Source organism: Triplophysa dalaica, chromosome 22 (assembly GCF_015846415.1).
Source record: "Triplophysa dalaica isolate WHDGS20190420 chromosome 22, ASM1584641v1, whole genome shotgun sequence".
NCBI lineage: Eukaryota > Metazoa > Chordata > Actinopteri > Cypriniformes > Nemacheilidae > Triplophysa > Triplophysa dalaica.
The window spans coordinates 4,662,136-4,679,918 of NC_079563.1; the positions used below are offsets into that span (position 1 = coordinate 4,662,136).

At 40.2% G+C, this 17,783-nt stretch overlaps 2 protein-coding genes across 10 annotated transcripts in view; one reads left to right on the forward strand and one right to left on the reverse strand.

Moving 5' to 3' along the window:
* Window positions 1–16,525, reverse strand: wrn (WRN RecQ like helicase). 6 transcript variants are annotated; one of them, XM_056735942.1, is made up of 37 exons: window positions 16,394–16,525; window positions 16,096–16,174; window positions 14,975–15,093; window positions 13,034–13,179; window positions 12,813–12,961; window positions 12,307–12,456; window positions 12,182–12,227; window positions 11,507–11,615; window positions 11,214–11,427; window positions 11,070–11,129; window positions 10,701–10,797; window positions 10,543–10,612; window positions 10,400–10,467; window positions 10,159–10,267; window positions 10,006–10,074; window positions 9,838–9,920; window positions 9,660–9,766; window positions 9,350–9,537; window positions 9,089–9,263; window positions 8,837–9,018; window positions 8,652–8,753; window positions 8,114–8,206; window positions 7,909–8,038; window positions 7,660–7,830; window positions 7,453–7,547; window positions 7,254–7,317; window positions 7,115–7,179; window positions 6,166–6,253; window positions 5,809–5,921; window positions 5,060–5,174; window positions 4,868–4,993; window positions 4,637–4,799; window positions 3,635–3,771; window positions 3,336–3,431; window positions 2,953–3,093; window positions 2,711–2,743; window positions 1–183 (listed from the first exon to the last, which is right to left on the reverse strand). In XM_056735942.1, the coding sequence occupies exons 2-37, from the start codon at window positions 16,150–16,152 to the stop codon at window positions 70–72; spliced, it is 4,044 nt and encodes a 1,347-aa protein (XP_056591920.1). In that variant the 5' UTR covers window positions 16,153–16,174; window positions 16,394–16,525; the 3' UTR covers window positions 1–69. The 6 variants fall into 6 exon arrangements, with proteins under 6 accessions (XP_056591920.1, XP_056591922.1, XP_056591921.1 ...); XM_056735944.1 differs by having other exon boundaries at window positions 8,120–8,206; window positions 16,394–16,517; XM_056735943.1 differs by having other exon boundaries at window positions 7,254–7,314; window positions 16,394–16,517.
* Window positions 15,968–17,783, forward strand: part of purg (purine-rich element binding protein G) — a 24,113-nt gene continuing 22,297 nt past the window's right edge. For 2 of the 4 annotated variants that reach the window (XM_056735938.1, XM_056735940.1), the window contains exon 1: window positions 15,996–16,044. The gene's annotated coding sequence lies outside the window, so the exon portion shown is untranslated. Of the gene's footprint in view, window positions 16,045–17,783 lie in introns of all 4 variants that reach the window. The other 2 variants (XM_056735941.1, XM_056735939.1) reach the window with 2 other exon arrangements.

Below are 17,783 nucleotides of genomic sequence, written 5' to 3' on the forward strand. Positions count from 1 at the left end.
TGAAACAGGAAACATATTTATTTGAAATGTTAAGGTTTAAAAAGCATAATACATGTTTGGTCCAGCATATCAATTGAAAAGTCCTTTCTTCTTTTTGCTTTTCTTTACAGCAGCAGCGGTTAGAGAAGTGTTTGGTCCTTCTGTCCAGTCCGGCAGTTTTCTCTTGGCTGGCTGACTCACCGTCTGGGGAAATATTTATATTCATTCCTTTTTTAGATCAACTTTATTACCAAATATCACAACTTTGCAGAAGTATAGATGGTTTCATCGGACGCACACGCCTGACCTGAGGTTAACTTCCTCTCTGTGTTTAGTTATCAGTCTGGAATGTGGATGGTAATATAACCATTTATTTGTATTTATTTATGTATATGATCATTTTATTGTATAATAATTTTATAAATAAACTGTTTGTTGAATGGGTCGTGAAACTTTGTTGTATTTATAGGTTTTGCCAAGTAACGTTTTTTCACACTGGTAACCTGACGAGATACTTTCACTTTCTAGCTAATGTCATTAACTTGTTTATCTTTTGCTTGTGTTCAGAAATAATCTACAGGGACTCTATTCTTTGTGGATGTGTACCAGATGTTAAGTTTGGACCACAAAAGCAGTTCATGTTGTTGCTTTGCAATAAAGATTATATAACACACAAATGACATGTTTTGGACACACAAACTGATCAAATGTAAATCTTTAAAAGTCTTTAAAACGTTAGCTTCTCTTTTACCATCACTGCTTGAAACTTAAAACGGCAGTTAACTTCATGTATTTACATGCTATTTTCAATTTCCAGTGAAATTAAAAATAATTCAGATTTTTTCATGAAATTTTCCAGTTTATAAACATTTTATCAATAGTCTCTTAAAAAATGTATGTTTCTTTATAACTTTAGGTTTTTTGACAGCTTAGGCGGAGCATCTGTTAACTCCTCCCCTTCAACTCTCAGTCTGCTGCCAGTTCCATTTCAAAGTGCAACGGCAGTGTTTTAATATCCAATCAAGTCAGTGTGAAAAAACAAGCCACGCCCACATTTTTTTCTCAATTTAAATTCCATTTCAATGACGTCTTGTACAAACGATGGCAGCTTCAAGTTCGCTGGGTGTTATGCTGCCTTCACCTGCTCTCTGAATTATCGGATATATGAGTTTCTGAAGTAAAAATTGCACATGAACGTCTTCTGATGTCACGTTTCCCACTTGGAAGGTGGGAAATAATTTTGATACCTGAGATGGGCGGGCCTTAAACTTTTAACATGGCAGATGGGAGAAGGATCTATGATGTGACAGATTTGATCGTTTTTCGGCAACAGCTTTTTTGCCTGTCTCGTCACTAAATTAGCACATATTTACATATATGAATAACTATTCGAAGCACACTTTGAAAATAAATGTATTTCATCAATACTACAGAATAGCCAGCAAACTGACTGGTAAACTATACATTAAGATGTATGGATGAAAACTATTACCATAAAACATTTCCCCAAGACACACGCAAACGTGAATCTGACGTCCTCCTTTTCTTTCCAACAACAAAGCAACTGAACACAACCAGCTCAGAGTCAGAATCATGACATCAGAAGTGGGAACTGACAAATTTCCAAGAGCACATGAGTGCAGCATTAGTCAAAAGATGTCAAACTGACATTTCCCACAAAACAAAACATTTATTTTTATAAACAAATGATAAATCATTATTATTAGCTTAGCTAACCAAACCTATATGAATCAGGGTCATTATTTCGACCTCAAAACAACTATTGACAAAGGTTTGCTCACATCTCATCTGTCAGATTTTGAATGCTGCTGAACGTTAACTTGAAGGCTTTCTGTTTTTGTTCACTTGATCAGTTTTATTTTCAAGTGTGTGTTTATGAGTGTTGTTTGCAGTTAGCGTGTGATAGCAGCTCGTGAAATGCTGGTGTGGTGAGAATGTGTCTTACATGACACAGACAGCTGCATCAACGGAGGAAAACCCCTCGCCGAACATCCATCACAATCTCTCATAAACCATTTATCTGTCCCTCCAAATTTCATTTCCGTCTGTTGTGTCACATCATCAGTGTGAGTGCAGGAGACGGAATGCTCTCACATTGATCTACAGGTTTGTGACTCTTCTTCTTCCTCACGTGTGTGTGTGAAACCAATGGACTGATGGGAAACAGATTTCAGCGTTTGCTTCGCTGTTTTAGGGACACGTGTGTGCTGAAATCCTGTCAGACTCTTGAGAAGATCAGACGTCAAACGTGTGATAGGGGTCACGACCTTTTGACCTTAATGGCTTTGCGCTTATGAGGGGAGGTGTCGGGTAATAGTGAAGGTCAGAGGTCAAGCAGGGGTTAAAGACAGGTCGTCCAGGATTAACCAGAACTCATCACAGCAGGGAAAGACGTCTCAATCCAACCACACGCCCGAAAAAAATAAACATGACAACTCTTTCAACCATATGAATGATTCATTATTATAACGTGGCTGGTTGGAATGCATGATTCTGATTGGCCAGTTGCGACATTTGCCGATTCGTTTTTCCCAGATAACAACCTCTCAAAACTCATAACACACGCTAACACTGAAGCAGAAAATCATTTTGACAGTTGTTCTTTCGACAAATGAAATATAAATCTGTCTTTTAATAACAAAAATGACATTATAGTTTCACATGATTTAACCAAATTGCCTGTTTGTGACGTTTGAACGTCGTTTCTTACCTTAAAAGTAATCGGCTTTTCCTCGCGGAAGGTCTGCATTCAGTAAAAATTAGCTAACAAAATATTTCAAATTCATATTTCATGTCAAGTTTTTTTCTCATGTGTCAAATAGGCGTGTAATAAGCGGGATAACGTACAAGCAGCCGGCTGTTATCACAGCTTCAGTGTGACACAAGACCCTCCGCTTCTGCCATAACAACCAGCTGCCTGTACATTATCCCTTACATATCATCATATCTGACCTCAGCAGGTGAATCACTGAAGAGTTCCTGCGTGTCTTGATCCAGGTTGTCCTGATTCCAGGAGGTTAAATTCATACCGCTGCTGTGAAGAGTCACGTCACATGACTTGAGCCGCCCGTCAGAGGCGGAGCCCAGATCCTCCTGCACACCAGAACACAAACTCAACATCCGATCAGATACTGTACATATATGATGATAAACACATGGGTTCATCCATCAGCTGGTCTTCTAAGTGATGATCAGACTAACAGAAATGCATCTGATCAGCAGAAGGAACACGGCTCCACATCCTCGTGTGGTATTTGGTGAAGATGAAGAAGGGTGAAATCAAATGAAAGGAATGGTACAGTATCAGTTGCATGAGACGAACACAAGTGTGTCACCTGTGGCATTGGAACATCAATAAAGAGCTCATCTTCACTCTGATCCATGACATCTGACGCCTGCATCACACCATCACATGCACGGCTGCTTTTCTCCTACAATCATCATAAAGACACATGACCACCCAACAACCTCTACAACCAGCAAACAGCGTCTGAACTCTGTATGATAAACACATGAACACATGTCTGACGTGAGTCCACAGCTGGCAGCTGAATGAAATCTGACCCCAGAGATGTGAAACAGCGCCCTCTACTGTATGTGTGAATCTCACGGCATGTGTTTGTGCTGAACTCACCAGCGGCTCGATCCAGCTGATCTCCTGACGTACAGATGCTAAACCTTCTCTCTGGAGTTTACACAGCGCCAGTCTCAGCAGAAAGTTGCTGATGTCATCAGAAACATGACTCCTGATGGCTTTGAAATCACTCATGTCTGATCGACACACAAACAACAGCACATCACATACACTACACGTCAAAAGTTATGAAACACTTACTCATGCTCTTGAGTGTTTTTTCACACATTGTAAATGATATACTGATTCAAACTGTGGAGAAACACAACACAGTTCATGATGGGACTATAAGGATCTATAGGAAACTCTTATATTATAGTTACTTTATGACACTAAAGTTTTTTTTTCTATACAAAGTAACATTCAAAATTTAAAGCTACACCTACAGATTAACAGGTTTTAGGAATATGAGAAACATTTCAGTAGAACAAATTACAGCACTCAATCAGCCTTTCAGCCAAAGAAACTAAAGAAGACAGAACGTTCAGACAACAAATGGAAGACTGTGACTGTAGTTTTACAATAAAAATGATAAATGGTCAGATATCTATATACAAAATACTGTCTTTTGCTGTTTCAAATGAAAACTTAGAGGGTTTGTCACATGATGTAATGTGTGTTCCACTTGACATGCCTGATACCATAACATCACATGAGGCATAAGATATGACTGTGTGTATATGATGGACTTAATGAACAGATGAATTCAACAGACTGCAGAACTATTATCACAGGTAATAAAGAGTATTTTTTTGGTCAAATTTTTATTTAGTTTGTTTGGCAAATGCTTCATTTAAACATGTTGTACCTGCAAAAATCTAATACTTCTTTTTTTTCCTTCTAAAAATTTCAAAAGTGGTAATAATTTGCATATGGCAACGTGCACAAGAGAGTACAGGAAGGTTTTTTCCCCCTTCAAGCACTGAAAAGTAGTATATATTTTACATGGGCGGGATGAAGAGAAGCATCAGTAGTGTGTGTGTTTGTGTGTGTGTGTTTGACCTGAGCTGAGAGGAGGAGATGTGATGATGTTTATGATGGTGTTGTAGATGGATGGTGAGAGTCCAGCTCTCTCTGTGTCGATGGGACAGTTCATCTTCTGAGCCTGTAACAGATGAGACTCCACCACAGCCACAGGCACAGAGCGAACGTCTGCCACCTGCCTCTACACAACACAACACACGTCACACACTGATCAACACCATACATGAGACACATGCACTGAGGTCATACCAGAGTCTTGTGCTCCGTCTGAAAGAGTCTGTATGTGACCGAAACGCTGTCGGGTAGGGACGGACACACACAGTCACGGCTGGACTCTGACTGGACGTCTGCAACAGAACTGCTGGACACATCCGCCTGATACACACACACAATTTAACAATACTGCCATCATCATAAGAACATGAAGGAAATACTACTGACCAGTAATGTGTGTGAGGGACAGAAAGTGTTGATGATGTCAATCAGAGGAGTCAGCATGGACGCTTTAGCTTCTGAAACTCCATCCAGCTGTTTTAAGCTGCTGACTGTACACGGCCTGACAGATTCAGAGACAGATTCAGATTCAGATACAGATTCAGATTCTGAGACAGATTCAGAGACAGATTCAGATTCAGAGACAGATTCAGATTCTGAGACAGATTCAGAGACAGATTCAGATTCAGAGACAGATTCAGATTCAGATTCAGATTCAGATTCAGATTCAGATTCAGATTCAGATACAGATTCAGATTCAGATACAGAGACAGATTCAGAGACAGATTCCGAGTCAGATTCAGATTCAGATTCAGAGTCAGAGTCAGATTCAGAGACAGATTCAGATTCAGATTCAGAGTCAGATTCAGATTCAGAGACAGATTCAGAGTCAGAGTCAGAGACATATTCAGATTCAGATTCAGATTCAGATTCAGAGACAGATACCGAGTCAGATTCAGATACAGAGTCAGAGTCAGATTCAGAATTAGAGACAGATTCAGATTACGAGTCAGATTCAGATCAAGAGACAGATTCAGAGTCAGCATCAGATTCAGAGTAAGATTAAGAGTCAGATTCAGATTCAGATTCAGATTCAGACTCAGACGCAGATTCAGAGTCAGATTAAGAGACAGATTCAGATTCAGTACACGAGCTTCAGTTCACACTGAAGCTCACAGCATGAACAGGTAAGATACCTTAGTTTGGCCATGTCCAGCAGGATCTTATTGGTGGCCAGTAGAGCTGGTGGGATGTTTTTAAGACTGGCTAACTTCTGACGCTCACACACCAGCTTACAGTACAGATCCGACTACACAACAACACAAACACACAAGCAGTGTGAGGCGCTGCAGAGCAGTGTAGATTCTTCATTCATAATGCACTTCATAACATACACAAGATTACACATCACATGATGAGATCAGATCGTGTGTCTTGATTGAACTGTGTGTTGTGTGAAGTAAACAGGTTTTCCTCATGGAAGGTGCATTCATTACAGAAGAGCTAATGAAGTATTTTGACAGTATTGTGTTGATGTAGTGGGTGTTGTGTACCTGTAGTTGTATTTCTCTGGGAGACACAGCTGGTGTTTGAGTTTTAACAACAGGAGTGTGAGATGATGATGACTGTCTCACTGATGATCTGTGCACACATGGGCACGCACACACACGCACGCACACACGCACACACACACACAACTTAAATTATTCACCTTTAAACAAATATAACACATCAAGATCAAAAATGATAAAACATTAAAACATGATTTAATTTCTTTAGGAATGTGCTTCACATTTATTTCAATACTGTGATGTAATGTCATACACACACACACTTGCATATGTGGTTTACGAGGACTCTTCATAGATGTAATGATATTTTTACTGTACACTGTAAATTTCATACCCTGGACTAGGTCTGGGCCGAAGGACAGAATATGCCGTTACCGTAGAATAAATAAAGAAGTAGAAGTGGTTATCTCGGCGCTCTGCAAGTGGGGAGTTATGATGAAAATAACATGTGAATGAATACACCCATAACAAATGAACAAATCAAACATTCTTTTGAGCTTCTTTCAGTCTGTAGTTTAGTGATCCGCAGTGCTTGTGCAGGAGTGCAGTGATCTGCACATGGATATTTAAAAAGCTCATTCTCACGTATTTCAGAAGTCAGATTGTTTTGTAAAGCTGTTAATAGTTTCAACTAAAGTTCAACTTTAGGCGAGTCGATGCGAAACTTGCATTGAAATGTGCGATGATGCTCACAGCGTAAGTGCTTTGAAGTGACGTGCCACAAACCCCTGTTTTTAGAGACGCGTGTTTTTAACAGCTATATGGTTTATGAGGACCTGTAAACCATGTTTATGTTGTTATACACATGTTGTTTATACACATTTTATCTTCGTTAACCACATATAGGCCACAAGAACACACACACAGATCAATGATGTCATCTGTTGTTAGAGTTGATGTTATGATGTGAGGGTTAATGTACAGATCATACCTGCAGGATACGCCCACTTTCTCTATCATGTGACGGCTGTCCACCCCAGAACTGACCTTTGACCTCTGAGATGAAATAAGAGCTGGTTTAGCAGATGTTCAGAGACATGAGCAGCTATAAACATGTTGATGGTACAGACCTGTGTGAAATCTGACTGTTTACTGGAAGTGTAAGACTCCTCCGGCGCCACATGTGACGTCCTGCTGCCACAACAAAACACACGCACACACACGCAGAAAATTCAAGATATGACCACTTAGAATTACATAATAAGTGTGTGTGATTATGATGTTAGCGCTAGTGTAAATGTGTGTAGAAGTGACGGGGGATGGTTTTACCGTGGTACAGACACTCTGATGTACAGATCTCTGTTGGGTTGCAGCAGAAGTTTTCTGTGTGTCTCATTGTCAGCGTCATTCAGCCACGATCTGCCCTGAAACATGCACATAAGCGTGTGTTTCTGGTGAATGTGAATGATGGAGAAGCATCAGTAGGTCAGTAGTTCAGTTTGCTTCACTTCTTCACACGCTTAACATTCACAATACCTTTGCTGTGAGTTTACAGAGGGTGGCGAATTTGTTGTGACCCGTAGCTTCCGTCAGATATTGTTCAACTATGAGTTCTCGCCCGAGAGCTTTCCACCAACACTCCGAGAAGTCCTTACCAATGCCAAAATGTGAATGTTTACGATAGCGATCGGGTACACGCTGAGAGTTCTGACATCAACACAACATTAAACATTAGAATGACCGTCAGAGTTTTCAGATGAAGAACTGAGTAAAGTGTTGACTCACTGAGCCCCGCAGGAAGAGAATGGGCGCTGTGATGCCAAACCTCTCCTCCATGATCCTGATGGCCTTCATCAGCTGATACGAACACAAGCCGAAGTCCTGCTGGAGCCCGTCTGCATCACCCTCCTTCACACTGAACACAAACACGTCCCATCATGACATCATCATCATCACATGAGCTGTGACGAGAGAGAGAGAGCGCACTCACCCCGACCTGCAGTTATCACAACACTGATCACTACCCAGAATGCCAGACGTCACCTTTCTCAGACGCTTGTCTTCAAAATGAGACAAAATCAACCTGCAACACACTTCATCATAAATCACACCAAACATTTCACACCACCTTTCTGAGGCCTCTTTCATGTGTGTATTTGACAGAGACTTTTATCTAAAGAAACTCAAGTTATTTCTTCAGTATGTGTGTGTGTGTTTCATACGAACTCAACCCACAAACCTTCCATCTACACACTCATATGCAGAGGTCCATCATGCTACAAGTCACTTTTAATGTAGAGTTATTCATATTTTGAATGAGCTTTTTTATCATTTTCATGTTCCTGTTTATCAGTTTCGTTCCTTTTTAATTTAATCTGTTTTTAGACTTCATTTATTTGCAGTTAACAGCATAAGCTTAAACATCTTTCACTTCTATACACAACATTTCTGTTTGGGTAAATATTTGTTAACTTCTATAACATTCTGACAATGAGGACTGAACGACTGTCGAGAGAAACAACACTTACTTTCGTCTGCATTTGGCTGAATTAAGATATTTCTCCATTTTGGCCATCATGCTGATTTTATATTCTCTGAAGTGTTCACTTCTGGACTGGTTGAGAATGAATCTGCAGTAAACACAAAGCAGAAATCCAATCTCAGTAAGCAGATGTCTTTTAGGAGAGTGGATGAAATGAAGACGTGACGTCACCGGTTCAGTGCCATGTCTGCAGACGTCCATAAGACGTGACATGAGCTGGGCAGACCGTCTCGACCGGCTCTCCCGATCTCCTGATAATATGACTCCATCTCTTTAGGAGCTCCGTAATGAATCACCTTCCTGATGTCAGATTTGTTGATGCCCATCCCAAACGCCACTGTGGCCACCACGCACTGAAGAACAAACACGGTCACGTTTCACCTCAACTTATAAGACTTCTTTAGCGTATGAGCGGCAGTTCACCTGAATCTCGTCTCTCATGAACTGATGGTGAGTTTCTCTTCTCTGTTTGATGCTCAGACCAGCGTGATAAAGTCCACACGAGACGTCCAGCTTACACAGCGCCGCCGTCACACGCTCCGCCTCTTTCTTCGACGGACAGTACACAATGGCAGAGCCCTCCAGCTCCAAACCCCCCCTTACAAAACAAAACATCACCCCACAGTCAGATGTCATACGAATCACCTCATTTCACATGAAACTCGAGCTAAAATGAAGAGCTACCCTTTCTTTTTAATGAGAAACTGTTTGAGATCCTGAATAACATCAGCACTTTTGCGACTGACGTCCAGATAGAGGTTGGGCCGATCAAACGAGGTGCAGGTCATGATGGGATTGACCAGGTGAAGACTCTTCACGATCTCATCACGGATAGATGGACTCGCGGTGGCTGTCAGAGCCAAAATAGGAACCTTTTAAAAAAAACAAGAAAGTCACCTGACTGAGCAAAACCAACGAACATCAGCTGCAGACGCTTCCTGCGCTACTGATAAATGCAATAAAAAACATTTGAGTGTTCTCAAACGTGACATACCTCTGGGAGATTTGTCTTGAGTTTGCCAAGGTCACGATACGCACTTCTGAAGTCATGACCCCACTGAGAGATACAATGAGCCTCGTCCACAGCGATCAGAGATAAACCTACACACACACACAGAGGTGTGAGCTTCAGTCATACACTCACCTCACTCACAAAACGCTGGGATTTATACCGATGGTGCGGTTGAGCTGAGCGAGCAGAGGAATGTTTCCAGAGCAAAACTCAGGTGTCATGTACACCACTCTGAACTGACCCCTGACGACACACACAGAGAGACAGACAGATGGTCAGAGTAACAGCAGAACACTGTATGTATGTTGTGATGTAAGCGTCTTCACACCTCTTCACATCTTCAGACAGATTTCTGGTCTGAGCGGATCCAAGAAAACAAGCGGGAATGTTTGACATTCTGAAACACACACACACACACACAGATGTTTGAGGAGCGTGTCAGACGTCACTGTCAGGTGTGTCAGTAGAGTGTGTGACGTACTGTAAGTGAAGCACCTGATCCTCCATGAGAGCGATGAGAGGAGAGATCACCACACTGATGTTCTGACAGTACACAGGAGGAAACTGAAAACACAAACTCTTCCCATAACCTCACAACACACACACACACACGCACACACGTTACATGATGTGCAAGATAAATGAAACCGTTAGCACACAACACAGTCTTTATGCTAAATCATCCACACAAATCTCCATGCATGGGCATGATTTCGGCATACCAGTTGCCATGACAACAAGATTATCCCTCCTGTCCTCAAGAACAGACCGAATCACTTTCCACTGAACCCTGAAGAACAAGTGTCTGGTGAGAGATGTTACACACATGCACATAAACAACAGCTCGCGAGTGCTCTGAACTTACGGTTTGAAGTTATGATGGCCAAAGTACATTTTCAGACATTTGATCTGATCGGCCTGTGGGATGTCTGAATCTAAACAACACACAAAAACAAAAGCGGTTCTTCAAGGTAATCTAGATGAACGTGAGGTGAGCACACACAAATGCACATAAACACATACCAAACACCTCCTCCTCATCTTCTTCAACATCCTCATCCTCATCTTCAGCAGCAGACTGTTTGTGTCCGTGGTTCTCTTTCTCCACATGTTCAGCACACTGATGAGAGAAACATCAGCAAACCTTTCATTCTGACCTCACACTCGCTTACCATCAACACGTAGAGACGTGACATCAGCGGCAGGGTTTGTTTCAGGTCAAGTGATTGAAGAGTAACTGCATGAGTCATGTGTATATGTTCAGTCAGTTCAGAATCGTGTGTGTGTGTATGTCTATGTGTGTGTGCAGGCATAACTCCTCACAGACAACACAAACAACAACAAACTCATTCCTCCTGAATCCCACAGTAAACTTTACATGTGTGTGTTCACCTTCATCATTTCATCATCCAAATCTTCATCAGTCTCATTCTGGGCCGACTGCTCTTGAGTCTGAAGAAGATCATCACCATCATTGAACATCAGTCAGTCCATCAGAAGTGTGATATCACAACAGAATGACACGACATACAACACCTGGAAAGCTAAAATACACTCCTCGTCCATCTGCTCCTGTCTGGCCTGTATCTCCAGCATCTGACGCTCATCCTCAGACATCACACAGTGTGTGTCAGACTTCTGACCCGTGTCTTCTGCTGTCCGTGTGTCATCGGCCGCTCTGTCGCTCTTTAACAAACATGATCTCAGAGACTGAAGAGTGTGAGCGAGATCATCCAACAGCTTCACAGCCCTGCAGGATCACACAAACATTCATCAGACGCCATCGGTCACAGATTAAACACACGCTACAGACACAGTGAGATCCAGACCTGCTCGAGCAGCTCACGTCCTCAGGACATCCATCGGCCAGATCCCGCAGATCACCAGACATCTGATAAACTCTCTGCTTGAGATCCACGGCTGAAGAAATCCTGCGCTCTGTTCTCACATAAACACATCATACAACATCAGTACCACACACACACACACACACACACACAGACAGACAGACAGACACATGAACACACACAGATCCACACACACACACACACGCACACACACACACACACGCACACACACACACACACACATGCACGCGCACACACACACACACACAGACACATGCACACACACAGACACACACACAGGAACACACACAGGAACACACACAGGAACACACACACACAGACAGACACACACACACACACAAGCACACAGACACACACACACGCACACACACACACACATGCACACACACACACACGCACAGACACATGCACACACACAGGAACACACACAGGAACACACACAGGAACACACACAGGAACACACAAAGGAACACAGACAGACACACACACACACACAAGCACACAGACACACACACACACACACATGCACACACACACACACGCACACACACACGACACACACACAGGACACATGCACACACAGGAACACACACAGACACAGACACACACACACACAGACACAAGAGAGTTACTGACCAGACTCCATCATGACGTGTAGTTTGTTATAAATGAGGAATCCAGCCTGTAAGGACACATGGTGTGAGATGAAGCAGACGTGTATGTGTGTGTGTGTGTGTGACATGATGTTGATGTGCACTCACGTAAGCGTCTGTGGCGGCGTATCTCTTCTGTTCTTCTGTCAGACTGAAGTCGTCCCACTGACTGCAGCGCACCTGCTTGTCTTTATAAAGCTGATTCTTCAACAAGTGCTTCACCAACCCATCCAGACTCCATTTCTCAGTGCATCTCAACTACAACACACACACACACTACAGTCTGAACTGTACATTCACAGAATATCATCAGAAAAATTGAATAGTGCTAAAAATGAAGGTGAATGTGCCAAAGACGACACCAACAGTCTCACGACAGAAAGAAACCCTTCCTCAACAACAATGCACAACGAAAAAGGTTTAATGTTCACAAAACACATTTGCAAGGCGTGAAAGACAAAAGCACAAGTTTTTACACGAAAACACAATCAATCCAACGAATCCAATGAAAATATGCAGAGGTTTGAAGACATCAAAGTGTAGGGAAATTTCAGGTAAATTCTGAACACGTCTCCTCCAGCACACTTTCAGTTTAATAGTAAAAGTGCACTCACAGTATTGTTGGCCAGATCAGAAAGCTCCAGCACACTCTTCACTTTAATTTCATAATCAGATAATAACTTCCACTTGTCTCCCTGGATTCCCACGCCGACCTTCACGATGCTCTCATCTTCAAGAAAGGCCTTCAGGCCGGGAGGAAAGCCTGAGACATGACGAGACAAAGATGAGCTGAAGATCAGAGAACAGTGTGAACAGAGCGTGAGTCTGACCTCACCTGACATGGAGGAGATGTGGAACAGATAACATTTCTCCTCTGACGCACACAACTGAACCACAGCCACCTTCTTTGACTTTCCTTTAGTGTAACTGGGCGGCCATTCCACATCAAAGCCCACCACTGAATCACACGACAAACATGATCTGTATCACACACACACACAAATATCAAGATCATGATGAAGAGGATCACACACACAATCACTGCACAACCACAGCACAAATTCTCTCCCTCTCTGTGTGTGTGATGTCATTCATCTTGCACTGGACCGGTCTATCAGCCGGACACATCTGACAGGATTAGTAGCGTGTTAAAACATCACAAACATGCATACGCAACAGATCATTCGAACGAAACCACTCAAACATCACGGCAGTAAAGATTTCATTATAACACAATGTAATGTGTCCGGATTTGTCAAATTGAAATACTCAGTACAAAAAACTTGGATGTTCTACCTGATGTTCTCAAATGACAAAAGATCTTTGACAGAATTTTCAAAAGAAAAGAAAAAATAGTAAGAAAAACATGTCCATGGTCCATTTCCATGGTTGATGTTTTCGTCGTCCGTAACATTTTTAAATAAAGTTTTATTTTATGTAAAGAAACACATCTACTCATACCTTTTGAACAACTAACAGGTTAACAGATGACTTTATACTTTCCCTGTGTAACCGGAAGTTGCGATCGTTTTTACTTCAGTATTCTGACGCATTTCTTTGTGTAAAGGAATTTCAATGGAGAAAATTACTGGGCGTGACTTGCGTTTTTCACTGCGAATTGATTGGATATGTAAAACAGGCATTGTATTTTGAAACGAAACTGGCAGCAGACTGACAGTTAAAGGGGAGGAGTTAAAGGATGCTCCGCCCAAGCCGTCTAGTTTAGATCATTTGAGATGACTAGTCGTTACAGGGCGGAAGTGCTTCTTCAGAGTTTAAATGAAGATTATGGTGACACATGAATTTATAATAAATAAGCTATTAAAGCTGCAATATTTCATGAAAAAATTAAGAATTGTAAAAAAAAATTCACTGGGACTTTAATAATCTCTTGTCAAGCTGTGTACACGGTATATTCTCATTAACGATAAAGGTCATTTAAAGAAATGTCACATGTATAATATCTTATTAAAACATACTTGATTAATTTCTTGATATGTAAGATTAATAAAAATTGCTTAAGCATTAAGGCTTCGCTTTTTTGTCCTACATGCTATGAGACAGTGACAGTTTTAAATATTTATATTTTTACATGAGATTGTTTAAAGGCTATTCTGTAAAAAAATGCTCAAAATTGTGCTAAACTCTCTGTAAAAAAAATGAAATGAATGCTTTTAGACATGTCATTACTTTATTAAGATAAATGAAAGGATGTGAGTGTCTTTAGGAAATCATGTTTAACATCTTGAACCCAAGATTTCTTGAGAATAACCCAGTCAATCTTTTAGTTGAATGCACATGGCAGAGACTGTTGGTTTATTTTTATTTTATAATTTACAGTTTAAGGAAAAAGTTGAATCTCATTTTAATTGGTTTTGTGAATTGAAAGCACATGATTTATATTTCTCTTCAATACTGTCCAAGTTAGCAGCCAAAAGGACCAGATTGTGTCACTCTTATTAACACAAAGCAGCAAGAGTATTCGTGATCATTATTACGCTACACTACACTTTGAATGATCATCATCAAGTCAATTATTAACTCTATATTGTATTTGTTGTATTTGTACTGGTTGGGACAAAAACTGACTTCTGAACTTTGATCTATTTGGGAAAGGTGTTAAACATGTAGTACTTACTTCTGCATTTCAAAACATATGTGTGTCTTTCTCAATAGAAAAAGGAAATGATGTTAATTGTGGGCCCTTTTCCATTGTGAACATGAAGGTGCACTTCTCCTTTAATTATCACTGTCATCATTCGTAAATATATTTTACCTGAAATCTTCTGACAGAAATGAGCAGTCGTTTTTTTCCTGGCTGTACACGACCGTTCCACTAAACTCCAGGTAAGGAAGAGAATCTTCCAGAACATTCTTCTTATATGCTCCTAATGTCTGTGAAAACATGACAAACCTGAATTCAAATGTGAGTCAATTGTCCATAGAGCTGTTAGAGGACAGTGTGTGTCTGTGATGACACTACAAACACATCAGATCATACACCTGCGTGAGGCTTCTCTACGTCCAACACCACAGTATTCAATCTACAAATTAAGAGTTTGCTCCCAAAATGAGAAAACTCAGTTTTTTAAAGATTTTCAAAAATCATATTATGGTCAATCAAACTGCAGTTGGTTTGCTTTGATTTGAGCTATAATAACTCACAAATACAGCTAACTAACACAATAAAACACAATAACACAATAAAAAAACTTGAATTTTGAAAATCTCTAAAACAGAGTTTTCTCATTTTGGAACCAAATTCTTCAAATAATCCCAAAACTGCCAAGTTGAAACACAACAACAGACATGTATTCAGCACAGCAGTCAACTGATCTTCTGTTTCTTGGGATAATGATGATGTATGCAAATATCACACACACACAGTCAGGAAACAAAAGCTCTATATTTATTAACTAAACAAAACCTCATATCTACACACAACTGTTTCTTTGTCCCAGACTCAAAAACACACACACACACACACACACACACACACACAATAAATAAAGTTAAACACACACACACACACACAGCACTGTAAGTTCAAGATCTTTCCTTCTTCACAACACACGTGTGATGTTTTAGAGACCACCTTTAATATGGTGTCTGTCTCAGGTGAAGCAGGTAAACCAGTATTTCTTGAATGTTGGCCTGTAAACAGTGCTTTGGTTTGATTTGAATATGAGTAAATAATGCAAATAAATGCCTTTTACTGCCTCAACCAATGGAAAACATACACATTAGTGAAAAACACAGAGGACAGCCCATAGAGACAGCATTTCACACAACAACATGTCAAAGGCATGTGCATGAAGACTGAAGAACAAGACTGTGCTCGTGCAGGTGAGTTTGCTTGATGTTTAATTTGTGTTTGTTTGTTTGTTTGCTTCTCACGGGTTTGTCCTCATGGGATTTATAGTTCATCCATGCTGGCAGATTTCTGTCAGTCATTACACATTCTTTTAGTCTTCCTCTGAAACGGAAAAAGCAAAGTCAGTAGGGCTAACTTACATGATTGACAACAATGAAGTTCGTAATAACAACGCGATATTTACTGACGACTGTACATTCAGAGACAGCGCGCGCTTCACATGTATTACTAACAGCACTGGATACATCAATACCGCACATTCTGACTGTAGTTTTTATTTTAAACATCATAAGGGTTCTCTTGAAATCTTTAATAACTCACATTTTGTCCACTGCTGTTGAGTATTTACGCGAAAAGCGTCTGCTTCATCTTCTTCTTCTTCTTCTTCTTGTGTTGGTCACGTGCGACTGTCAGCGTGCATGAATATCGTCACCTGGTGGACTCACTGTTTATTACATGAATATAATAATACTACATCAACTGAAAGCTTCAACAATAAATACTTTATATTATTATTTTATTCTATTAGCAGTCCTAAAAGGACAGCCAAAAATGAAAATTGTGTCATCATTTACTCACCTTCGAGTTGTTCTAAATCTGTATGTCTTTGTTCTGAACACAGAGAAAGATATTTGGACAAATCCTTTTTACCAAAACAGTTCTTGGACACCATTGACAACAGTGGTAAACAAATCTGTTGAACACAAAAGAAGATATTTTGAAGAATGTATAAAACAGAAACGCAGATCAACTTTTCATTACAATCGTTGTTTAATATGGGAGTCAATGGGGACCAAGAACTATTTTTCCAAATATCTTTCTCTGTGTTCAACCAAACAAAGACATGTCTACAGGTTTGGAACAACTAGACAGTGACAGAATTTTCAGTTTTGGGTGAACTGTCTCTTAACTTCTTTTTTATCAGATTGCACTTTTGTAAGAAGTTTTTTAATATGCTCAGAAAGAAAAATAAATCATACTTAAAAATAATATAATAAATGATAATATTACATTATAAATAGTCAAACACACAGACAGTTATTGAGATATTGGCTTTGATAAAAGGGGTGCGGCTGTGATCCTGTATGACATTCTTATAGTTGTTGTGTTGGGCACTAGATTGTGTCACTGCATGTTTTAACTTCATTTCAGAAGGTGTCAAATGCATCAGGCCAACAATACACACTGACTCATATATATATATATATATATATATATATATATATATATATAATCCTCATGATGAGAATATTAAGATGAAATGACACTATGAAATATATCAAGAAGAGTTTGACATCAGCTTTACTTATATGGTCAAACAGAAGAGAAAGTGTGTCAGAAGCGACAGGTTTTATTCTTTCTGTCAGTCTGTGTATCTATATTATAACTCATCAACTCAGAGTCACATCAGCCATGCACATCCATGTGATCATACGCGAGGATAAAACAAACAGCTGAAAATCCCATGATGCACACTTCCTGATGATCTTCTTTGCCATGCAAACAAGCAACGATGAGCAAAAGAAAAACAACCGGCTCTTTGCAGGAGCATCACAAAACGGTTTTACTGTACTATTATGATTTGTGCAGTTTGTGTAATAGGCGGCTGTTAGACTTTTGAGCGACAAAAAAGACAGTTTTGATACATTGATGTTGTTCCACATCTTCAAACTGTGTGAACATGAAGTGAAAATAGATTTACATTGAACTG

Excerpts from the sequence above, each read along its gene's own strand:
- wrn (XM_056735942.1), bottom strand. The coding sequence starts at position 16,152 with ATGACTGACAGAAATCTGCCAGCATGGATGAACTATAAATCCCATGAG. Across the intron at positions 15,094-16,095 it reads AATCCCATGAGGACAAACCC|ACATTAGGAGCATATAAGAA; the intron begins GTGAGAAGCAAA and ends ATGTTTTCACAG. Across the intron at positions 3,772-4,636 it reads ATCTCCTCCTCTCAGCTCAG|ACATGAGTGATTTCAAAGCC; the intron begins GTCAAACACACA and ends TGTGTCGATCAG.